At 41.7% G+C, this 25,520-nt stretch overlaps 1 protein-coding gene across 2 annotated transcripts; it reads right to left on the bottom strand.

Moving 5' to 3' along the window:
• Positions 1-1,078: 1,078 nt before the first annotated feature.
• SMAD9 (SMAD family member 9) lies at positions 1,079-24,485 on the bottom strand. Of its 2 annotated transcripts, XM_021678299.1 has the most exons (6): positions 24,074-24,485; positions 18,100-18,363; positions 14,301-14,411; positions 12,575-12,796; positions 5,929-6,185; positions 1,079-1,313 (listed from the first exon to the last, which is right to left on the bottom strand). In XM_021678299.1, exons 1-6 carry the CDS (start codon positions 24,483-24,485, stop codon positions 1,170-1,172), a joined length of 1,410 nt encoding a protein of 469 aa, XP_021533974.1. In that variant the 3' UTR covers positions 1,079-1,169. The 2 variants fall into 2 exon arrangements, with proteins under 2 accessions (XP_021533974.1, XP_044769130.1); XM_044913195.1 differs by lacking the exon at positions 14,301-14,411.
• Positions 24,486-25,520: the final 1,035 nt, after the last annotated feature.

Raw genomic sequence — 25,520 nt, 5'->3', positions numbered from 1 at the left:
TGTGACCAGCAGATCGAGACACTAAGTTATATAACTCATAAATTTGACCCCAGCAATGTGTCCAGATTTTCCCAAAGGCTTCACCACTGTTTTAGTCATCTGTAAACAGTATGTGCCAACATGTAGGGGAAATAAGGCAAAAGGAATGCCCTCGCCACGAAGTCTTCCAATGGGAATGTGAGAAGGTGTGATTAAACATACGATGCTTTTGTCCAACCCTCTTACTTTACTGCTTTTTCTCCACCTAGGATTTACACACACGGTCCTTTAGCTCACTATGCAGACTCGGACATCAGCCAGATTGCTTGACTGGAATAACCAGGAAAACAGGGGCCCGATTTCCGATGTGGAGGTCTCCCTGGGTGATTCTCGGACTAAGTTCTGGTTTTATTTTGCAATTTGGGGATACAGCTCATTTCATGCTATTTTCAGATGAATCTTCCCATGTATTAGACTCATTATTTTTATTTTTACAGTGGTAGATCATGAGGCAACATGACTCCCAGCTTCACAGTCTCTTTTCCAATCACAGTTTAAATCTGTTTCAAATGTACCATTAATATCAGCACAACAGTCCAGTTATAGGTATTTCAACTTGGGAAATAAAATAATTTACGTGACTTATCTTATATAATTAATTTTACAAGCTTGGTTTTTTTTTTTTTTTCTTCTTGCCAATAGCACTAAAAGTGAGATTGTTTAAATGTTACGGGTTTGACTGCTTTCTTTTGTCTGAAAGTGTCACTTTCTCTAGTGCTGCTAGTACCCTGATTTGTAAGATATAAACAGTTTTGATATTTTTCTGGTAGGCCACACAACATGCCTTATAATGACACGGCTGACTAATGCTGCCTTTTTTTCCTGCCAACATTTTTCAAATTCTATTGACGCAATTGCCTTTCATTTATTTCCTCCCACAAAAGAAGCCGCTTCTTCTTATAGCATAGGCATGAAAAACCTGCTTTTCTAATCACGTTGTACTGGCATCAGGTTAACTAGAAATTCTAGCACAAAACAACCGGTGATAAAAAATACGAACAGTATATATTATATGTATTTACATTATGTACTTAGAAACTTCAGTTAATTGCAGATCTGAAATGCTATATAAGCCACTGCCTGCAATAGCATCTATTCTATAGAAATGTAGCTTAAGACATGACTGGCTGTTAAGACACTGAAGAAATCGGGTTATGTGGAGAGCCCATCTGAGTCAGAACTTTGTCCAACCACTGCAGTGGTCCATGAAGATGAATCTCAATCCAGCAGGGGGTGCTCGTGACATCCTGGCGATGATACTCAGCTCCCCAGCCCTGGAAAGCAAGAACAGAGCCAAGAGTGATGGGGCCAGACTTCCGGGTCAGCCTCTAGACGTGTGAGACAGGTGTGGGTGCACACAGAGCCCACACCCCAGAGCAGCTCCTGAGAGCCGGGAGAGCGTGTGCTCCACCTTCCTGTAAGTACAGGACCATTTTTGCATCACCCAGACACCCGAAGATGAGTCCAAATCAAAGGATTCCCTCTGAGCTCACAGCTCAATACACGGACCTACAGTGGTCTGGTCTCTAGGCACATTGGAAACACTGGCAAATCATTTTCTCTTCCACAAGGGAAGGAGCCTGACTTTACGTTCAATCCCTTCCTGCTGAAGACAGTGTTTTGCACAAAACAGATGCTCACTACAGACCAGTGAGTGGATGTGAAAGGTGTAAAGACAGAAGTGAGGGCGCTCTTGATTATTCAGGGTTGGCTAACAAAGCGTGTTTCTCCTCTCTCTCTTTTTGGCTCACTTTTGGCAATTTCTAATTTATTACCATTCGTGGGAGAGACAGTAAAAATAAATAAAAAATAAATTGGTCTATCTTTTTTCTCTGTATGTTATACATCAGTGACAAGTAATTTTAAAAATGAAGAGACATAACACATCACTGTTATTGGGAACAGTGATTATCTGTAGTTCTTAAAAAATTGGATTTCAACACAACCATGCTGCCTGGTCACACTTTACATTCGTGACCACAAGCCTCAAGTGTATCTCTGATGCCACCTGCAATGAATGACACTCCTCCAGTCTCTGTGCTCTCCCACTCCCCCCCCCACGCCAAATGACTGCTCACTCCTGCTTCTGTTCCCTAAAACGTCTAACACCTACTCCCCAGTCTGTTTGTGAATGATAACCTTTTTTAAAAAAAATATTTATTTAAATTCAATTTAGTTAACATATACTGTATTATTAGTTTCGAATTCAGTGATTCATCACTAAAATTTAGTGATTCATCATCAGTTGCATATAACACCCAGTGCTCATTCCATCAAGTGCCCTCCTTAATGCCCACCACCCAGTTACCTTATCCCCCACCCACCTCCCCTCCAGCAACCCTCAGCAGTTTGTTTCTTCAGAGTTCAGCATCACTTATGGTTTGCCTTCCTCTCAATTTTCATCTTATTTTAATGAGACATGAAGCGATCAGAAGAGTTTCCACAGCACCGGCGCCAACATACTCAGCCTTTCTACTTCTCACCACAGATTAATTATCCATCTTCTAAATAAGCCGGTCCATCCAGTTGTGCATAAGGCTCCACTGCCTTCCCAAGGACATCATTCCAGCAAATCTCCCCATTGTCTCCTGCAATATTTTGTTTTCTGCTGGATCATTCCCATCAACATAGGAACATGCTGAAATATCTCCCATCTTCAAAACACTTCTCTTGGCCCTAACACTCCCACCACTTACTGCCCAAATTTTTGACCCCCTTTCTAGCAAAAACCCTCAAACGAGTTGTCCATACTGGCTGTATGGACAATTCCTCTCCTTCCATTCTCTCTTAACTCCATTCTGATGAGCATTTAAACCCCAGCCTTCAATGAAACTATTCCTGCTAAGATCAAAAAGGACCTCCACATGCTAAAATTAATGATCAGCTCTCAGTCTTCCTGTTCCTTGGGCAGTACGTGATCTAGTTCGTCCCCTCTCCTCCTCAACATACTTTCTTCTTTTGGTTTAAAGAGCGCCTTACTTTTACTTAGTTTTACTACTACATTGGTTACTCTTTCTCAGTTTTCTTTTCTGGTTCTTTCTCTTTTCCCCTATCTTTTAAGGTTGAAGCGTCCTAGGGCTCCGTCCTAGAAGCCCTGATCTTCTCTGTTAAACTCACACTGTTGGCAATTCCATCCAGGCTCATGGATAATACTGTGCAAACGCTTACAATTCCCCAATTGACATCTCCAGCCCAGCCCTCTCTCCCTAAATCCAGACTCGTACATCTAACTGTCTACTCAGCATCTCCGCGTGGATGCGTGTCAAACATCACGGAGTTATTCTCACTAAAACTGAAATCTTAATCTTCAATCTACACCTGACCCACCTGCATCTTCTCCCTCCTGGGTGGAGGCAACTTCATCTCTCTAACTCCTCCTTTCACTTACCCCCTCACCCCCATGGAATCACCTGTGCAACTCAGAATCCTTCCCCTTCTTACACCTTCTGAGAATGCTCCTCCTAGTGGACGCAAACTTCAACTCTCATTTGAATACTGCAATGGCCTCCAAGCTGGTCTCTCGGCTTCCATCCTTGCCTGCATAGTATCTACAACCCACATAGCAGCTATAGTGATCCTTTAAAAATATAAGTCCGATTATGAAATTCTCGGCTCAAATCCTTTCAGGGGCTCCCCATCTTGTTAGAGTAAAAGCTGAAATCCTTGCGGTGGATCTCACCCCCCCAGCCCCACCCCTGGCTCCCTGACTCATGCTCCTGACTCCGGCACCCTGGCCTCCCCGCTCCTACAAATGTCAGGGGGTAAGCTCTTGCAGTGTGGTTTGCCCTTCCTCTGTGTCTACTGCTTCCCCTCCACATACCCTTATGACTTAACTCCCCTGTCTCCTTCAAGTCCCCACGGAGGCCCACCATGCCCATCTTTTTAAAACTTGCAACCCACCCCTACCCCAGCACTCCAATTCCCCATATCCTGCTCTATGTTTCTCTTTCCATTCACATTCTTTATTATAGCTGTTGTTTAGTGCCTGTCTCTGCCTATGGAATACTGAGTCCATGAGGGCAGAGATCTTGAGGAATCAGTGATGTATCCCAATGCCTAGAATGGCACTTGGTGTGGTCCATGGTAGGCGCTCAATAATATCTTATTGACTGACCGACTGAGTCCTGGAATCAGTAAAAATCAAAGATAAAAGATGCCTCAAAGATGATCTAGTCCATCATATCTCAGTGGTAGCCACCAGTCTTTAGTCCTATAATTTCTTTTTTTTAAATTTTAATAATGTGTTTTATTCAATTCGATCTATCTAAAATATTATCCTATCAATACATAATTGATATGAAATTACTAATGAGATATTTTACATTATTTTTATATGTACTCTCTTCCCCCCCCGCCCCGGTTTTGTTGAGCTATAATTGATGTATACTGTGTTAGTATTAGGTGTACACGTAATGATTGGATATATGCAAGATGATCACCACTATACATTTAGTTAACATCTATCCCCTCATATATTTACACATTTCTTCCCCATGATGAGAACTTTTAAATTTCTTTTAAACTGATTGTCTGTTGTGATATTTGCAGTATTATTGTTTTCTGTGAATTGTATAGCTTTATGAAATAGATCGAGCTGATCTTAGGACAATCAGCTGTCTATGCAAGCTTATGTGAGTGAAATAATTACCTCTGACGTACTGGCATTTCATCCTAATTTAAAAACATGGACCTGGAAAAAATAACTGTGAGTCAGATGATTTTTCGTTAATGGCAATTTAATGCCCTCTGCTGGCTCCAAAGCATCAGAACATTTGGAAAGATTTCCAGGTAATTGCTAATAGCTTTACAATATAAAAATGCTTTTAAAGCTTAGCAGTAAATTTGCTTTGTCATCATGAAAGAAATGGTTTCAAAAAGCCATTTTCTTAATTGGAAACTATATTCTTGATGTTATTTTTAAAATATTTACTAAAATTATAAATACAATAAAAATTAGAGTATAGAAAAATAGGACAATTCTTTTTCATGGTAATCTTAAAGAATTAATAAATTTTACTTTGAAAAAAACCTGGAACAAGCCATACTGATTTCTTGGATGGATATGCAGCAGTGTGAAAACTGTCAAACAGACCCAGAGTTTGATAAACAAGCTCAGATCGGAAATATCAGAACTTTTTGCAAGTGCTTTGCAAGAGAAGGAACAGCCAAAGACTTCAGCGTGCAAATCCAGTTGGTTTTCCTTCCCACTAACTTCCTCAGTTCTCCGAAACCTTCACATCAACGTTAGTAAGATCTAATTTGAGAAATTCAATAAATATTCATAAACAGAACATCTACTACTCACTCAGAATTAATCATACACAACATAATATTTCTATCCCAATTTGTTTATGCCTTTATAACAGCACTTAATGTACACTAGCTTGTCTTAGAGCCACCACTGTCTATTTTGTAGCTTATTTATAAATATGATCTCCTCTGTTGGTCTGTATGCTAAGAGTAAGGGCAATGTTGTATTCAATTCAGATACATTCAACATTTATTGAGAGATAGCAGTGCTCAGGAATTTGAGAGATGGAAAAAAAAAACCCTCTGCGGCATCAAATCCTCTAAAATTATCATTGTCACTTCATCTTGTGCATGAAAAATAATCCGATTACTACCTTAACTTGTTCTTCCTTCAAAAGTAAAACGCTTAAGAATTTCCTTGTAACTGCTAAACAAGAGAGTTGATACTCCTGGAGGAGCTCTTCTTGGAAACAATGGAGCCAAGTTCCAAGAGAAAGCCCCCAAAACAACAACAACAAAAACCCGGTTGCCTACTTGAATGGGTGGAATAGCTGCCACAGCACCCAAAGAATGCTTTGGGGGTTGTTTTATTTTGTTTTTCACCTTCCAGCTTACTATCTGAAAGCAAGCATGCCTCACCTTAACAAAGCTCATGCGGATAGTGCACATCTTAGTCAACTCATAGACGACTTCAAATCCGTGGTGAACTGACTGAGCCAGCAGCTGAGCAAAGAGCTGGTTGTTGAAGATCTTGAGACTGCAGCCGCTGGGGATCTTGCAGACGGTGGCCGGGTGGAAGCCGTGCTGATAGTTGCAGTTCCGACTCTGTACAAAGATGCTGCTGTCGCTCACACACTCCGCGTACACCTCGCCCCCGACGTAGTATAAATGCACACCTACGAGGTAAACACAGCATGCCTCAAGCACCAGCAGCCTATTTAGTTTAGGATTCACACCATTCCCTTCTCATTGCAACCTCAAGGTCTGTGACGATCTATTGTGAAATTAATTTCTATCCCAATTTGTTTATGCCTTTATAACTTTATAATTATGAATTATGAATTAATTTTAGTATCACCAGCCGTAGTAAGAAGTGTGATCGAGGGCGCCTGGGTGGCTCAGTTGGTTGAGTGACTGCCTTCGGCTCAGGTCATGATCCTGGAGTCCCGGGATCGAGTCCCGCATAGGGCTCCCTGCTCGGCAGGGAGTCTGCTTCTCCCTCTGACCGTCCCCCTCTCATGCTCTCTCTCTCTCTCAAATAAGTAAATAAAATCTTTAAAAAAAAAAAAAAGTGTGATCGAATGCCCACTTGTTCTGATGATACTCTGTGGGTTTTTTTTCCATGAATCCATTTAAAAGTGGATTGCACCCCATGTTTACAATGATTACTGAGGCTCTCTTGTACTGCTCCTTCTGTCACTCTCAATCTCACGCTTATTCACTCCAAGAGTAAGGGCTCACAATATTAGAGGCAAAGTAAATACACAATGCAGAAAACATCACAGAGTCCTTTGGGTCCATGTATCAACAAAAAAAGAGAAATTGGGCACAGATAGTATCGTGGAAATGTCACTGACGTGCATACACTAAACCCACTTCAGAGGAAACAATAAATGAAGTTTACATTTTATTCCAACAACAATTACGGATCCATTTGTCTTAATAAATACCTCAAAGAGATCTATTTCATTTTAGAACTTGTCACCTGCTATTATAGATCACAGAAATAATGCCTGTATTTTACTTAGGAACAACGAAATTCTTGCCACCTTTTCAGATATAAAGACTCATCATCAAAATGTCACTTATTTTAACTTTACCTCACATTTTTGGACTAAAAAGCAAAACACCACCCTGAGATTGGTGCTGCCCACACTAATTTTCACTCCAGATTAAACCTGAGCTGACTCTCTCCCCCAAGTGTTTGGGTTTAAGACTTAACATACATTTATAGCCTTAAGGGACTGGGGTTAGATGAAATGAAGATGTTCTAGTCTAGTGAACATTAAATCCCAGCAGTTTTCCTCCAGCCTTTCAGCAGAAACCAAATTCTCCAGCATTAGGGGTCAACGTGATTGCAAATATAATCGCCATGCGGTCACAAGGGGTTCACAGAAAGGATCCAGAATACACGCAGATGGATAGATTTTGGGTCCCCTCAAACTGAAAATACCCATTTTTAAATAATAGAATTCACAGACCTCTGGGGGCTTCTGCATAGCCGTGCATTTAGAAAACCTCACTGAGAGCACCAGCCACCGGCTGCCCCTGTCAGGTTCTCAGGAGCACCCGAGGCGACAGTGCATTAGCTGTGACTGCCTCCCAGCATATTTATTGTTTCCGTTTCCCATCTCCTTTCCCTTAATAGAATTTTAGAAAAGAATGGTTTTCAGCGCTGCGTATTCCAGCCACGTCACTGAGGAGACTGGTCAGGAGTCACAGAGCTGAAGCACGGCACTGGATGCTCAGTCCAGGCGGGATGCTCCTCACCGGCTGGGACATGGCTACCCGGCTGCACTGACCCGTTGGAGGGGAGGCTGGGGCAAATACAAGCAGACTTCCTTTCCCAGTCCCCACGAGCTCCCGGGGGGAAAGGTCTGCCCCTGCGGTGGTTATGGTTGTTCAAAAAGAGGGTGAGCCAGGGTGGAAAGAGCCAGAGAATGAGATGACCCAGTGTTCAGGATGTATTTGAATTGAAGGACCTTCAAATTTATAATCCTCCCAGAACCTAAGTTGAATCGATAGGATTTTTGTTATCTGACTCTGGTCTTTATTTAGGGGATGATTTTCAACCCTGTGAAAGTATTATCTGCAACCACAGGCAGAATAAGGAAAGCAGAGAAGAGCCTGGGCAGACAGGCAGGAATTTAGTGCCCTGAGCAAAAAGAGTGGGCAGAGTCAATGGGATGAGCACATGGAGGCCTGAGTCGGCTCTGAAGGGCAGGACAAAGGTGGAATTCAACCCCATTGTGAAGGAGGCTGGGCTTTGGCTAGAGACAGTGGCATCTAAATAAAAGTCAAGGGTGCCTGGCTGGCTCAGTCGGTTAAGCGACTGCCTTCAGCTCAGGTCACGATCCTGGAGTCCCAAGATCGAGTCTCATGTTGGGCTCCCTGATCAGCAGGGAGTCTCCTCCTCCCCCTGACCCTACCCCCTCTTGTGCTCTCTCTCTCAAATAAATAAATAAAATCTTAAAATAAAAAAGTCAAGTAGGCAGATATTTTATTTGCATCCACTTGATAAGCCAAAACAGTGGCTTTAAACGACTTGTATTTTAGATTCAAAATCTCCATAGAGAACAGGGAGCAACAGGATAATGCCCTTCCTGAGATGCCAAAGAGGACCTGGGCAGTGTGGTCCTCAGGCAAGCTCTTCCAACATCTCTTGGGCTGCATCCCTCTCTACCCAGGCTTCCCATTTGTGTGTGACTGCCGCCTGCGTTCTATAAGATGAGGGAGTGTGGAGTCCTGTATTGTGGTTACTTAGGGCCAGAGACACTGTGGTTTTCATTTGGGTCTGCTAAGTCAGACTGCAAGTGTGTTCCCTTTGGGTCCTCTTCCATAGTCTTGAATGAGACAGAGAAATGACAGGAAAGACTGGGAGGAAGGTGGGTTGCTTCGGTTGGTGAGACGGTTCTGAGGCTCTGGACTCTAACAGAAGAAAGATAAAGTCAGAGTCCCAGAGTGGAAGGAATGCTGACTGGGAGGAAGGGACAAATACCAGCACAGAATGTAAGTCTCATTACCCCATCGCCCTGCTCAGACTCTGGTGCCTCATCATTCCCCTTAGAATAATCCCAAACTTCCTGGCACAAACTCAACACCTTATCATGAGTTTGTAATCGATCTCCCCCTTGCCTTTGTTGCCCTGTCTTCTGCATACCATTTTAAAAACACGGCTGAATATCAGGATCATTCAGAGCTTTAAGGAAGTGCCCATTTCTTGGTGTAATAATGGTACTTTTATTTAGAAATCCCTTATATAAATATATAAATACTCAAATCTATGAAGAAAGGATATGAAGTCTGAGATTTACTTTAAAATACTCTCACAAAAATACTGTGGAGAGATAGAGGATAAGAATGCACAGACTGTGAATCATTACTGAAGCTGGAGAGGGTGATACGAATATTCATTACACGATTCTGTCCACTTCTGTATATGTTTGACATTTTCCAAAATAAATAATGTTTTAATGTATGATGAGAAAAGTAATAATATAAAAGCACAGATTTCCAGATCCATGCCAGGGCTTTGGTTCAGAGGACAGGCCCTCAGGAGAACGATGCCCGTTGTTGTGCACTGCACAACTCCAAGGGTGTGCCTCATAGCCTTCCAGGATTTATGTCATCATTATAAAGCTTCTCCAGAAGATGGCAGTAGCTTCTCTAGAGAAAGAGGCTCCTCGTACAAAGCCATACAAAGCCATCGCTAGGCTGGAGGCAAGGTCAGTCCCCCAAATCTGAACCTGAAAACTTTAAATCTCTTTGTACAATATGATGAGCAAACAGACTGGGGCCCAACTGAACTCCACGGAATGGCCCACCTCAGTACTCACACTCAGCTGCTCTGCTAGGCTGGGCTGCACGGAGATGCTTCTCAGCACTGCTGCAGCTATCCAGGCCTGCCCTGACAGGTCACGGCCCACACCCCGCCCATCCTCTCATGAGCAAGAAAGCCCACGAGAGACGACTGAGAAAATACAGAGATGCAGAGAATAAAACTCAGCCACAAAGGCACAGCCCAGAAATAATCAAAGCTAACATTTGTTATAGAACCTTTCAGTTTTCTCTTTCGTGCGTGTTTTTAAACCTCTCACCCTTCCCCCACTAAACAGTTTAATTTTACTGTACTAGCTTTAAAAGGGAATCCTTTTAAAGTGAAAATCCAGATCTGTAAACTCTTGTGACCTGGTCCTATCCCCTCTTCTACGACTTCCCCAATTCCTTACCCATTGTATTCCACTCACCCTGGCTTCCCTGCTCTTCTTACAAGGTATATACCAGGCAGGCTTCAGGGCCTTTGCACCTGCTGCTCCCTCTGCTTCGAAAGCTCCCCCTCCATGTGGCTAATTCCCTCTTTCTCTTTCTGCTCAAATGTCACCTTGTTAGGAAAGCCTTCCCTGGCTATCCCATTCTACTTTATAACAAGCTCTCCCCAATCTCTTCCTCTCCTGTGTTTTCCTCTAGACGAATCCTTAGACATATATAACATTTTTCCTTCTCTGTCTTTCCTTACTTATGTGTAACCCATGAAAGCCAGATTTTTTTGTTTTTGTTTTTGTTTTGTTTCTTTGATTCCAAGGAAACATCCCTAATGTTTCATCCCTAATGGTGGGACAGTCTGGCTAAGAATAGATGCTCAACAAAGATTTGTGAGATGAATGCCTATCTCCAAAATCTAAGCGTCTTGATTAATTAACTCCAAAGAACAAGTTAACTTATTCACTAATCTAGGAGGCATTTTGCTGCAAACTTATTCAGGAAGCCATGCTGCTCAGAACCAAATAATCCAAGGGAGCACCCTAGAAACAGTCCCCTGACCTCATAAAGACTGATAGCTCTTCCTTTAAAAATATTCTAAGCTGATTTTTCCCCATGCTTTATGGCATGGCTTAGAGCTCCTCTAACTTTATTTTTTTCTCAGTAAAGCACTTCTAAAACAGCATTCTGAGAATACGGACTTCGCAGTGGGGACCACAAGAGGGTGGAGTGCCCTTTCATCCAGTGAGCACTTAGGTGGATGTCCTGGTTTTCATAAGAGGCCGTCAGTCCTAGCTCTTGTTCCTATGGTTTCTTAACTCGGGGATTAGCTCTCAGCCAGTAACACACAGAACCTCAACTCCCATGTCCGCATCAGCAGAACCTTTAACGAGATACTTGCAGAAAGATTCGCAGAAGGCACTCAACACTCCTTTCGCGTTTGAATTCTATCTTTGGACCAAGTGGCATTAGCCAAAGTCTCATACACAGACCAACCTGGAAAACCCCTCAGCACACAGCCCCACAATATTATGTTTTAATGTTCTGCCTTTAGATTTCACCTGAAGATTCTTATAAAAATCATTTGAAAGTAAACCTGTAGGAACTGAGAAATTTATTTAAGAATTCAGTCAAAGGGAAAGTATTTCCTTTGAAGAATGGCTATGTTTCCTTCTTTGGGATAAAAATTACACTACAGTTGTGTTTCCACTTTTTGTCCTCCCTGTCAGGAAACCTAGGGCACAATTTTAATCACAACCACAATGCTAACCTTTAGTTGTGTTCTCCTTCCCTGCTGCCCCCAGCCCCCAGTTTCTGATTTTCTATTTTTCATTGATCATTTCAGTGCAAAGGTTTCCCATAAGCCACCTCAAAGCCACTATGGAAAAATACAGGGTATAAATAAACATAAATATCACCATTAGAACATCAATGAATAAATTCAGCCTGTTTCTAATCAATGGCTTATAGGTTTTCTACAACAGGGGACATTTAGGAGGTATGTTAGGAAGAATATTAGAATGTATCACCAAGTACAATAATGAATCTGCCCTGGAAATCTAAAAGAAAAGATTTGTGTCTACCTTCCTGAGGTGGCCTGAGGGCTGGATGGAGAGAGAAAAGATAGAATGACGCTAAACGTTCTGTATAACTATGATTGCACGGTAGTCTGACAGAATAGTGGACAACCAGGTATCGAACACTACCAGTTACTCTAATACAAAGAAGATGATTTAAAGATACACAAGGAGACCTCACACTCAGCTGGGATTTGCTACCGTGATCACACCGATGAGACAGACTTCAAAACTTCATTGGCCAGACCTCAGGGAGGCCTGTGTCCATCTGGCTTCCTAACAATGCCTGACCACAGGAGAACCCCAATCGCTACCAAAGGTTTCCCTACATAAATAGTCATGATTTTCACTACCTAGCTTCTAATCTCCAAAGGTACTTTACCTGATATATACAATCACCCCGCCAGAATTCCTCTTCTGAAGTTTTCTTATTTAAGCATCTTTAAGGCAATTCAAACATTAATTCATGATACTTCTATTTAATAATTTCATCCTGCTTTCATATTTATCCTCTTGTTTGTCTTCATAATACTTATCCTACGCCACCCGCCAAAAGATGCTACGCTGACCCTAGAAGCAGAGAGACCACGAGGCTGCAAGCCTCTGTACCTTCTGCCAGCTCACCCCCTGCCACCAGCCTGCCAGGTTACGCGGGCAATACGGGGCTTGTTTCTCTCCCCACGTTTTAGCTCCGAAGAACACATAAGGAATGACATATTTGCCTTTACCCTTTCCTATGTGTCTCCTGGTGTTTTCTATTGTTGAGTTTCTGTTTACATTAGAAAGAAGTCCAAGACAGAATCGATTCCTGTTATTTGAAGGGTCTGTGAATCCATCAATAAGCACGCTTCGGGAGGAGGCCTGGAACGTCTCCCCAACCCGGTTGTTGAGTTCATAGTAGGCGACTGAGCACCAGTGTTGTGGTTCCTCATAGCAAACTGGCCGAAAGTCTGGAAGAAAAAGAACCAGAGAGCACATCACTCCCATCATGCCCGGCTTCCCATCTCACGATCCCACCTGGACACTTACATTCGTGCTGTCAACCAGGAGAGGTGGCTGCCAGACGACGATGCTCTTCGTGATCTTTCCAAACCTGTCACTTGATGAAAGATCTGTGTGGTGAGCTCATCTGGTCACCACACGTGAGGCACAGAGGCCCCGATCCCTGTGACTCTCCCATGGCTAGAGCATCTGTACTCATATGTATTAGTATCGGGAGGGTGTGACAAACAACGCTATGAACAGATCAATGTAAATCCCATCACCCCGAGAGGAGACAGCTCCAAGGAAGGGGGCAGGTCACCTCCTCTCTACATGTGAAAGAGAGGGTATTACTGTCACTGGACCAAACGGAGTCCCGGTGACAAGAGTATCATTTTCTAACAAAGGATGAAAAACGATAGTTTGGATATGATGAAAGCCAAATCAAAAACACTGGACAGGACTTTAAATTATTTAAGAAAGAAAAAAAAACTTCCACATAGAGTCACATTCTCCATTGTATACATATGGAGTACTTCTATGTCATAAAATATTTTAAAGACAGCTTTACGTTTCATTAGGAAATCCATGAACGTTATGTTTTCACGTCAAATTTTTCAACGCTAAGTAAATTGCCAGTAACCAACCAAAGTTCAGAGTTCTTTCTTTGCCACCCACATTCTTTCTCTGTCTTTTGACTGATTATATTAGCTCTCTTTTCTTTGAATATTCTAGTAATTTTTGTATCTACAGTGTGTTCCTATGTGCACTAAAACATAAATTTATGAAAAATTTAGGGGTTATTATTTGATTTACAAAAGGATCTTTACTTATAAAAGACTTCACCCCCGGCAGACTTGAAATCGTAAGCTCCGTTAGACCCTCTCTACTCAGTGTGGTTCCTGAACGGCTCTGCCTCACCTGGGAGCTTGTGAGGAATGCAGATTCTTGGATCCCACCCCAGATCTAAGGACTCCAAATCTACATTTGCCTAAGATCACCCTGTGGTTTATATGAACATTAAGACTGAGCAACATTTATTTACCTAGCCTATTTTAAAAAACAGATACAATTCTGTAAAAACCCTATTTATATATTTATGTATATTTCTAAGAGCACCCCTCTAAGCTAAATCAAAGACACCACTACAAAACTATAGTAGAAACACAATTGGGACAAAATTGCTAACTCAAATACCCATTTCTGTACTAAACATCAAGAACTACAAACGTCTAAATGTTAGGTTAGAATAAAAAATTAACTTATTCTAGAAACCAGGATGATAAACAAACATTCACTCTATGGTGCTGAGGAACGCCAAAGTTAAAATGCAAAGCCATGCTATCTGCCCCTTCAAAGACATGTGAAATAGCAGGCTAGCACATTTTTTTTTTTTAATTTGTTTTGTTTTGGGGTAATAGGAAATGCGCTCTTGGAAAACAGCTACATTGAGCTGTTCATCTACAAATTTACCTCCATTAGGCACTGACAGCACTAAATGACTATCAGCTGTGGCATCTACGGGTCGGCCATTCTGGGTCCCTGGGGCTCCTGTGGCATGATAAGGCGGGGGTGGTGTGTCAACTAAAAGAAAGCAGTAAAACAGAAGCATGTCAAACTGATACACTACACAAAGACAGTCAGATCCAACCTTTCTTGCTGTGAAACTCCTGGGCTTGGTGCATAGGGTTATTGCTCGAGAGAGGCCAGTCATGTCATAAGGCTATTCCGCAGTGACATTGTGTCACACAGAAGCTATCGGTTGTCCTGACACCCTCACTAAACGGTTGATTAGTTTTCCCTCTGACTTAGGAGTTATCTAAGAGTTTTAAGTTCCAGTGACTGCATGATAAGATTTTCAAATCAAGGAGGTATTCTCCTAGCTTTCTCAATAGTGCAGGGGTCTGTTGTCTGGCTTTCAAAACAGAAAGCCAAACCTTCTTTGAGCTTAGTTTTTTAAATTCCTCTGTTGTCATGGATTGTACAATGGCCACAGGGATGTACTGTCTCTGAGATTGTTCCAAATACACCGCCAAAATGCACAACAGCTGAAACCTGATTATAACCTTGTGCCCAAAGCATGCGGAGAAGGGCTCCCCTCCCCAAATATCAGTTCCTGTAATTGGACAGTGATCATGGTTAGGCAAATGCTGTGCATTCAGTAGATAATTTCATATCAGAAAGTAATTCGCAACACAATAAAAACTCCTGCAGGAGAGGGAAAACTCTTTAGTGAGAACCTCAGAATAACTGAGCCCTCCTGTATACATTCCTAATGTCAGTTCAGAATCGACTTGTTACATTAGCAGTGGGTGGAGTTCAGTGACATGAAAAGCTGAATCAGTCTGCTTTTGTTGAACTGAATTTTGTCCATCCAAGTAGTTCCCACACTTAAGTGTGCATAAAAATCACCAGTGAAACTTGTTAAAGATGCAAATTCCTGGTCCCACCCTCAGAAATTCTGAGTCTGGAGATCAATTGTTGGGTGTAGCCATGTACATTTGCCAGGCACTGCTGGCAATTCTAAAACAGATCACATTGTGTGACCATGGATAGGCATTTCCTTGTGAGAAAATAAACTACGAGCCTAGTGGAACAGGTATAGAGCAAGGTGGCTCTTCTGCAGGTCCTTGAGTACGTCTATCTATAAAACTCAGAGTTTGAACACAGAGTTACCATATCACCATATCTGCTCCTAGGCATATGCCCAAAGGAGCTGAAAGCAGGGACTCAAGCAGATGCTTGCATGCCAGTGTTTAGAGCAGCATTATCCACACTAGCCAAAAGGTGGAAATAACCCAAATATCCATCAACCAATGAATGGATTTTTTTTAAATGTGGTATATCTATATAATGGAATATTGTTCAATCACAAAAATGAAGTAAATAACACAGGCTAACAACATAGTTGAACTATGAAAACACTATGCTAACTGAAATGAGCCAGACACAAAAAGACATATATTGTATGATTCCACTTTGAGGTACCTAGAATAAGCAAATTCATAGAGACAATAAGCGGACTGGAGGTTGCCAGGGGCTGGAGGAGGGGGGAGAGGGAGAATTGGGAGCTACTGCTAATGGGTACAGAGTTTCTGTTTAGGTGGATGAAAAAATTTTGCAAATAGATGGTGGGGATGGTTGCACAGAACTGTGAATGTCCTTAATGCCACTGGATTGTACACTTAAAACGGTTAAAACGGCAAATTTTATATGATATATATCTTACTGCAACTTTAAAAATTAATGTATGAAAACCACTACATTGCACACTTTAAGTGTGTGGACTGTATGATGTATGAATTATATCTCAATAAAGCTGGTAAAAAAAAAAAATTAAGGGGCTGAACCAATTAATTTCAGAATCTCCTTTTAGTCTCACTCATCTAAGGGTCTGTTATTTAGGTTGCATTTTGCTGTTAATCGTTCAGAAAAGAATTATTTTCTTTGAAATTAAAAGAGCCATTCCCTCCATGAAAACTAACCAGCTTCTGCAGGGGTGTTAGGGTCCATCCTTCATGGGTGGGAAGAGGGAACAATATCAACCTGTTAGTTTCACCAGTGCAGGAAGACAAGCTCAGTACAGGTGATCTTTATAGCACAGATAGGTTTCAAGTAAATATGTATTCTGTGACATAATTATCCTCCTGTCCCTTAGCCATGGCTCTGTCTTCAAATGACTTCTCTCCCTGTTGTGTCCCTTTCTCGGTGAATCCGGCCCCTTGTAAGACAGCAACCATCTCCCCCTCTCCCCGTGTGGAATGACTCCTGAGCTTCCTCCCAGAGTCTCAGCCTTCACCCCTGCATCAAGCTGAGTCCACCTCCTCAAATTCATTGTCTTCTCTCCATCCCCACATCCCTTCCTTAGCTCACGTCCTTATCGTTACCTGCCCGGACCGCAACAGCCTCGTTGCTTACTTACATGACTGTTCTCAACAGTTATTACCTCTTGAAGGTCAGAGACTATTGTCAGAATCAATCATTATTGTACCCCTTGCAGTAGCACAGTGCCTGACACTTAGCAGGTGCTCAGTCATTACTCACTGACTCAGTAACATCAACAGCTATAAGCCTGAGCTCTAGCCCAGTTCCAAATGCCTGTGTGGGGATTCATTTACTCGGCAATCAACTGATGAGCAACTACTGTGTTTTAGGGTCTGTGCAACACATATAAAAGAGAAGATGACTGGCAGTCGAATGGGGGAGATATACAATGAGGAATTATATAATGTAGTGTGATAAATGCAAGAGTAGATGTGTATGAATATAGTAGCTGTATCGCTGAGAGGGCAAAAGGAAGAACTGACTAACTCAGAAAGGAGGCAGCAACTCCTTTTCTGTCTTCCCACATTTTATAAGTTCTGTGAGGACAGGAACAATTTTTACCAATCTTTTAATCCTCCTTTCAGCTCCCTAAGGAAATGCTTGTATATAATAAACGTTCCATAAATAGCTGTTAAATAAAGGAATATATGCACACATGAATGAGGAGGCACATTGTAACATCTAGCACCAAATGAGCTTATGCATGCCTCGGAGAATTTGTCACTCAGGATACGATTTAGCTCACATTCCTGAGGTGCATATAAATCTCTTCTTCATGATCTAACTTAGACCCACTTTACAGGCGTCGCAGCACATGGAACTGTGACAATGTGCTTGGTTCTCCCTTTGGCACAGGATTTCCCTTCCATAGGTTTTTTCAGCTCAGCAAGCGTTTACAGAACAGCTCCGTCTTCAGGATGCTGTGCTGACTTCACACAGCACAAAAGGAGACTGCACTGGCTAGGGGAGCCCTGACTCTGCCCCAGTGAAGTTAGGCATACTTCTTTTGGAGGTAGGGACGTCCTGTGTTTATTCAAAGAGACAGCCAGAAAAAAGGCCAAGCAAAGACCCCTCACCTTGCTTGCCCTCAGGCCAAGTCTTCTTGCTTGGGTTAGAGAAGTATTTTATAATCTTATTTCTGCTACCTTAAAAAAAAAAAAAAAAAAAAAAATCCCTGGAAATTCCCAGAGATGCTGTTCAAATCCAATAAGCTTCTTCCAGAGGATGAGAACCAGAAACCAGAGCAAAGATATGTTGCAGCTCCAGAATAACTGCTCCCAGATGGCCCTGATCTTAGAGGAGGGCAGGGTCTGAAGGCCCACAGGACACGGCCATGTAAACGGCAAAGCTCCGTATGAATGTAAGAGTGACTGTAATTATGATGGTCCCGCCGTAATTGGTCGTGTTGGCTCATACCCCATGTGGACGGACAATGGCTTTTACTGACCTGAGTGCTGATAGGGGCTCTCTGGCTCCGAGGGGCTTCCTGGGGAGTGAGGGCAGCCGGCGGTGCACGGGGACTGTGAGAACACGTGCCCAGGCCCGGGCGAGGGAGGGAAGGCAGAGCACGGAGGCTGCTGGAAAGAGTCCGGATAGATGGCGTTGTGCGGCATGAGAGGCTCACTGTGGAGGGAGGCGCTGCGGAACTTGGCCAGGAGGCTGAGCTGGGGGTTATATTCACTGTGCCTTGGCACGAGGACAGGCGGCAGCACTAGGAGGAGAAAGGACCCAGGCGATTAGAACTGCGCATGGGCCGGCTGGCACAAAGTCCAGTGGGTGCCTGCTCTTCGTGTCTGTCCATTTTTTCATGATGAAACTCTGTTTTCTGGGAACTGCCCATCCACTATTCTTTGTGCTTACGGTAAAACTGCCAATTAAGGTCCCATCATTTCCCAGAAAGTGAGCTGGTGAAGCAAGCTAAACACCAGTGTTTAGCTCTTAAACACTCTTCTTGCAAACTGAATATTAAACAGAGTATCACAGTAAAAAGTTTAGAGGAGAATCATTCTGATGTCAGCACTCTAAATGGACTGCCTATTCATTCCTACCACAGAAATTACCAGAGCTGCCCTATTATCTGGCCTTCTGCAGGCCTAATTGTTTGTGTCCTCCTTTGATTCTGCCAATAAAGTGGTTTGTTCTTTTTCTAAGGCAAAATTGGTTTCTAAGTGATGCCCAGAATATTTTTCTTTCAGAGACACGTTGAATTATTCAGACGGCCAGCCTAAATTTCAGGCTCAGTAGTGCTGCTAAAGTAAAAAAAAAAAAAAAAAAAATCATCTACTTGTCTTTACCAGAAAGATCTAAAGGTACCTAAAAATTATTAAGTAAAATATAAACAGAGCGTAATAAAAATGAATAAATAAAAGATAAGCATCAATAAGAAAACTTGTAAATAAAGCCCTATGTATGTTTCTTCTGGGTTCCATACTTTAAAAAAAAAAAAGTGTTTTTGATCCTGAATCTATATACAAAAAGTTAGGAATGGATGCAATTCTCAATGGCAAGTATTATCCAGGCATTCCTAGTTCCTATTGACTTTTAAAGTGTCACAGTGCCTGGCAGAAAGAAGATAATCAATAAATTTTGTGGTGCAACCTGTGACCAACGTAAGTTCCAGAAAGAGAAGCAGAGAAAACAGGGAGGAAGTGGTCAAAGGCAATTGCAAAGCTCTTCTAAGGGAAAATAATTCTTACCCCAGCTCCTATGATGGAAACCAATACAATAGCCAAAAAATAACATAAACCATAAACTAAAATATAGATATCAGAGATTTAAAAACAGTGAAGAAGTTAATATAAGTTAGCTAAATCTTTTATATTAGTCAGTGAAATTATCTCAAGGTGAAAAGTTTAGAAACAGATATATAAGCATATTATGAAGGATTACCTCCATAATTTCTAGTAATTAATGTATAAACATATTGTCTAGGTGTATAAATATGTTATCTAGAGTTATCTCCGTAATTTTTAGTGATAATGGAGGGGACATGTAAAAGAACTAGCCAAGAATGATTAAAAGAGGTTGTTTCTGGAGATGGATGGGCTAGCTCTTGTTTTTAACAACACTACTGATTTGTTACCACATGCAAGTATTGGTAAAAACTTTCATAAAAAATAAATGTTTTGGAATAAACAGATGACAACGACAGCGACAAAATCACAATAACATCGGTCACAAAGCCTACCACTTCCCCGCTATCATACATTTACCTCTTTCTTAACAAGCAACAGTTTTCCGTTCTACAGGTAGAAAATAAACTCAAACAGGTAAATGACAAGTTTTAAAACTAACGACCACAGTTGAGGGTGGCAGAGAAGCAAATGATTTCTTCCCCCTTTAAAAGCCAGTATGTGCATCTACGTGTGTAATATATGACATTACAGAACACTCAACATCATCATCCAAAAATGAGCTGGATGATAAGCCATCACATTTCCTTTTATGTGTTCCATGAATATGGAGGAGTAAAAAGACGACCTGCTTCATGAATAGTCTGAAAAGGAGGGCCCGACAGAGTAAATGGTATATGGCTTCTTCTGCAATGACACTTCTTCATCACAATGCTAACATGATTCAAACAAACACTCATTTTTCTTTTTTGGATGAAGAAGAACTGGAATAATCTCTGTGACTTCAGTTGTACCGTAAAATATCTATAGTGTATTCCTAACATTGTTAAACATAATGCCTCACACCCTCTGAATGCAGAGACTTCTATTTCTTCATGGGCCGGAGATCTGAGACATTAAAAGAAAAAAGAAAGGGGGGTTAGTTTTCTTTGTTTGAAACAAATGTCTTCATAACGTATTTTTACCATCCACGTAAAACCAAAGGCAGTGATTTCTGTAAAGAAAACCGATGGTATCATCCTGGTTGTTATTTGGCTTGACTGGCTAGTTTACCTTAGATCTGTCCTGATCATATTTTTAAATACTTCCACTCCAAACATAGCTGTCTTAGTCCATCTGGGCTGTTATAATAGAAATACCATAGAGTGGGTGGCTTATAAACAATAGAAATGTATTTCTCACAGTTCCAGAGGCTGGAGTTCTGGGGAAAGCTCCCTTTCAGGCTGCAGACTGTGATCTTTTGTGCCCTCACATGGTGGAAAGGGATGAGGGATCTCTCTGGGGCCTCTTTAAGAAAGGCACTAACCCCATTCGTAAGGATCTGTCCTCATGACTGAATCACCTCCTAAAGCCCCCCCACTTCCTAGTACCATCACCTTAAGCATTTTTGGTTTTCAACATATGAATTTGGAGGGGAGGGCATAAACGTTCAATCCATAGCAATAGCTATTCTTAATTATTAAATTCTATTTCTAGATCATAACTGCTGCTTACAAATATGACATAGTGAGATTACAGACATTGGTTTCAATTTTATGCCACCTTTTAAATACAACACTATCTTAACAACTAAGCATTACATGGGGGAGAACAGTGGCAGGAATTAACTCCGCATATGGGGTGCAAAGCAGAGCTGAAAAAGCTTTTGTATCTCTTTCAAAAGTCATGTGGTTTTTATATATGGGTATTTTATGTAAAGAAGAAATTATACTCCTGAAATAAGCTCCAGTTACATAGAGTAAAATCATCACACACTACAAAAACACTTTTTGCATAGAAGCTACAAGACACAAGCCATGCAAAGTGAGATTTGGGGACTGGTAACACTTAACCAGATGCTAGGTACCAGTCAAGGAAGATACAGTATTGAAATTGAGAGTGAACGTTTAGAAACTTTAATAGCAACTTGACAGAGTAATTTTATATCTGTTAAAATGCAGATATAAAATATATTGTTATAGTAAAAAAACAAAACAAACCTAGACTTGCATTTGTAAGTCTTCTTAAAATTTCATTTGTCTAGTAATTCGTTTGTATTACAAAAGTATTGATATTTAAAGGATTGAAAATTTAAAAATTAAAATTTGTCCTTCACTACAGATAGTTAGAAAAGAACTTAAATAAATGATATAAATGGTTGTGTGAGTAAAAAGAAAATCAGAGTGCAGCCTTCAATGTTCCTAAAATGAGGGGTGGGGGTGTCAAAATATTTGGATTTCAAATGGAAAACTTAATTAAGTTTTATGGTAACTAGGAACCCAGTAAACTCACTTAACATTAGCATCCTCACTATTCTCAAAATATTTACTTTAAACACGGCCAGAAAGTTAAATATAAATTTGCTTTTTCTAATAAAAAAGTCAAAGTTAGGAATAAAAAAATCCTGGATGGCTTAAATATTACCTTAAAATTAATATAATCTCCACCCATCTTTCATTTTGGAACCTCAAACCTAAAATACAATGATATGAAATCTATCTGCCATATGTAAAAATATTCACATTATCATTTCTAAAAGAAACTTACATAAACTAAAATACCAAATAAGCCTTTAAAATTAGGTGTTCTAGGGGTGCCTGGGTGGCACAGCTGGTTAAGCGTCAGACTCTTGCTTTCAGCTCAGGTCATGATCTCAGGGTCATGAGATCAAGCCCCATGTTGGGCCCTGCACTCAGCTTGGAATCTGCTCGGGATTCTCTCTCCCTCTGCCCCTCCCCGCTTGTTCTCATGTTCTCTCTCAAATAAATAAATCTTTAAAAAAAATTTAAGATAAAATTAGATTTTCTAGTATTCAAAAAGAAAACCAGAGACTTTTAACAAGATACTTCTCACAATGTACCTTTTACAACTACATTCCTCAGGAAGAGAGAAATGATTTCTTTTTTTTTTTTTTTTTAAGATTTTTATTTATTTATTTGTCAGAGAGAGAGAGAGAGAGAGGGAGCACAAGCAGGGGGAGCGGCAGGCAGAGGAAGAAGCAGGCTCTCCTCTGAGCAAGGAGCCCGATGTAGGACTGGATCCCAGGACCCCGGGATCATGACCTGAGCCGAAGGCAGACACTTAACCGACTGAGCCATCCAGGCGCCCCAGAAATGATTTCTTAATGAACATTTTTTTCATTGGGTATATTCTGAATGTTTAATATAACTCAAATCTTTGAAACAAAAAAGGTATCAAGTCATTGTCATTAACTCGGACCTGAAAGACTTTTTTTAGTATGCCGAGAGCCCAGAGAGAAGCGGAAAGAAAGGAAGAAGGCTAAGACCCATATGATCTGGTGAAAACTCATCAGATTCACCAGGACTTTCTCAACAGTCTCATACTGGGACTCAATCCCGGGATGAAGTGACCGTGAGAAGCATCCACACCAAGGCAGTTTTACAACATGACGGCAAGATCTGGGAGCCTGAAAGGTCGCCTCGCTAAGACCACTGGCGGCTGGGCACAACTTCTCCATTATTGCTGTAAGGTTAACTGAACCCTGGAGCCAGGCGGCAGGCTGGACTCCCACCACGGCCTGCCTGCCTAGACAGAACCATCTTCAATGGACATGGGCCATTTCCCAGAGCTCGTGTGCCAGCCCTCTGGTCTCCTGGAACAAGGCAAGTGGCCAATCAGGGAGAGGAAGCTCCTATTAAAACTGCATCCCTGGGGCGCCTGGGTGGCTCAGTTGGTTAAGCGACTGCCTTCGGCTCAGGTCATGATCCTGGAGTCCCTGGATCGAGTCCCGCATTGGGCTCCCTGCTCGGCGGGGAGCCTGCTTCTCCCTCTGACCCTCCTCCCTCTCACGCTCTCTGTCTCTCATTCTCTCTCTCTCAAATAAATAAATAAAATCTTTAGGAAAAAAAAAAAAAACTGCATCCCTGTAGCCACAAGAACACTCAATCCAAATAGAAATGGAGTCAAACTCTTACAGCCAGTGTGAAGGACAAAGGTAACACCAGACTTCAAAAAGGGGGGGAAATATGTGCCCACGCACACACACGGGTGTGTGAAGAGTTTCAGAACGATACCTTCTTACATTTAAAGCCACATTTAAGAACGATTGCCAATCCCTCCTAGCCCCTGGTGCTTTCCTTCCTAGGAGGATTTCCAGCAGTTCTTGCACCGGCTGTTTGCAGACCCAGGGAGAAATACTTCCGTGTACCTGAGCTCGCGGAGAGTGGCAGCGAAAACCCTTCTTTAGCTTAGTCCGGTTTCATTGAGGGAGAGAGGATGGGAAGGAGGATGTTTATTTTTTACAGTTAATCATATCAAGGCCGTATTAAGACCTTCAAAGACCCCAAGAACTAGAAAAACATGACGATGATAACTCTGAAATACATCCAAACTTCATTTTTCAAAATCACACAAAACTTACATGTATACTGAAAGTATCTTCTTTCTAGATTTTTCTGACTATAAAAGTCTGGATTACTTCCTCAAAACTGAACCTTCCCCTCTTCCTTTTCTTTTGGTGGTGGTGGTGGGGGGGGTCTTTGTCTTGCTGATGCCCCATCACTCCTCATCAACTGGGATACAGTTCCTCAACTTTTAAAATAAACCGTGATTATCAGGAAGAAAACTCACCTGGAGTCTCCACCCGGCGGTAGTGATAGGGGTTAATGCACACCTCTTTCTGCTTGGAGCCAAATGGGAACTCACAGCACTCCAGCGGCTTCAACTCGTGGTGAGACTGGAGGTCAGGCCAGCGCCACACTCGGCAATAAATGACATGGGGCAAACCCTTGCGGTGGGACACCTGCAGCCGCCCGTCCAGGGACCGGGGAATTGTCACACATTTGCTGGGCTGCCCTGGACAGCTGAGGGCCCTCTCCAGCTCATCCATGGCTCCTTTCTTCTTCTTTAATTTCTTCACTAATGAGTCTACCGCCTTCTCTGCCCACTTTTCCTCTTCATCTCCTTGCTTCCAGCCTAGCAGTCTCTTCACTGCTGGGCTAGTGAAGGAGAAGAGGGAGCTGATGGGGGTGCTGGAGTGCATAAGAGGTGAACTGCAGGTGTCCAGGGCAAACAGGAACTGGATAGACAGCCCGTTATTGTATGCAGGGCCTGAGGGATGATTGCAGCAAGTAACACTCCAGGGATGTCATAGGTAAGAACTCTCCAGGGATGTCATAGGTCTTTCTTTTCTTCTGGAAGTAACTGACCAATTGCAGTTGGGAACTGGGTTGACTTTCTCTTAGGCTCTACAAGGGGCTGGCCAACTCTGGAAAAAAAAAAAAAAAAAAGCAAGACAAAACCCTAATTAGCTTTATTGGGATAATTTTCAGAAAAAATTAAAGGTTGGATATAAGGGAGAAAGTACTCTTCAAATGTTTTAGACTTAAAAACTCTTAGTCATCTTTGACTCTTCCCTTTCTACATCCCCTTACCAAGTCTTGGTAATTCTGCTTTCAAAATGTCTTTCAGGTTTTGAAATTTCCTCTCCATTTCCACCAATATGTGAGGCCTAGCCCACCTCACCATGCTCCTGGATTACTGCAACAACCTCTGAAGTAGCTCTTCTCTTCCCATTCTAATCAATTTACTCCCCAATACAATTTTTACCGAGTCATCTTCCTATTTAAGAAATTACAGAGGCTCCTTCATTTCCCGAGTATAAACTTCTCTGCCTGGATTTTGAGGGTCTCTATAATCTTTCCTCAACATGCTCAGGCTTCTTCCTTTCTCAATTAGAGTTTGTACAAGTAATCCATCTTCACTGTTGGCAAATATATATAAATGGAATAGAAAAAAAATGAGGACACTAATAATCTCACCACTTATATATATTCTTCTGAACTACTTTATAGGACAGTGGTTTTCAAAGGACCAGAGAGTTCTCATTGGGGGCTCCAAGGTCCTGTCTTTTCTTCAACTTAAAAAAATTTATCACAACAGATGATATGCAAAAACAGATATGAGAATCCAAGTGTCATCTCTTAACCAGGCATTAAAGAGATTTGCAGAGATATAAAACTGTAACAGTCTTTTCAATAATTCTTTTTAAATACTGTTTTTTAAATAAAAATGTTTT

The sequence above is a fragment of the Neomonachus schauinslandi genome, chromosome 3 (genome assembly GCF_002201575.2).
Source record: "Neomonachus schauinslandi chromosome 3, ASM220157v2, whole genome shotgun sequence".
NCBI lineage: Eukaryota > Metazoa > Chordata > Mammalia > Carnivora > Phocidae > Neomonachus > Neomonachus schauinslandi.
The sequence above is the reverse complement of the archived record's forward strand: the minus strand, read 5'-3'. Positions and strand labels throughout refer to the sequence as shown.

Excerpts from the sequence above, each read along its gene's own strand:
- SMAD9 (XM_021678299.1), bottom strand. The coding sequence starts at position 24,485 with ATGCACTCCAGCACCCCCATCAGCTCCCTCTTCTCCTTCACTAGCCCA. Across the intron at positions 18,364-24,073 it reads CCGCCGGGTGGAGACTCCAG|TGCTGCCGCCTGTCCTCGTG; the intron begins GTGAGTTTTCTT and ends TTCTCCTCCTAG. Across the intron at positions 1,314-5,928 it reads TCCGCATGAGCTTTGTTAAG|GGCTGGGGAGCTGAGTATCA; the intron begins GTGAGGCATGCT and ends CTTGCTTTCCAG.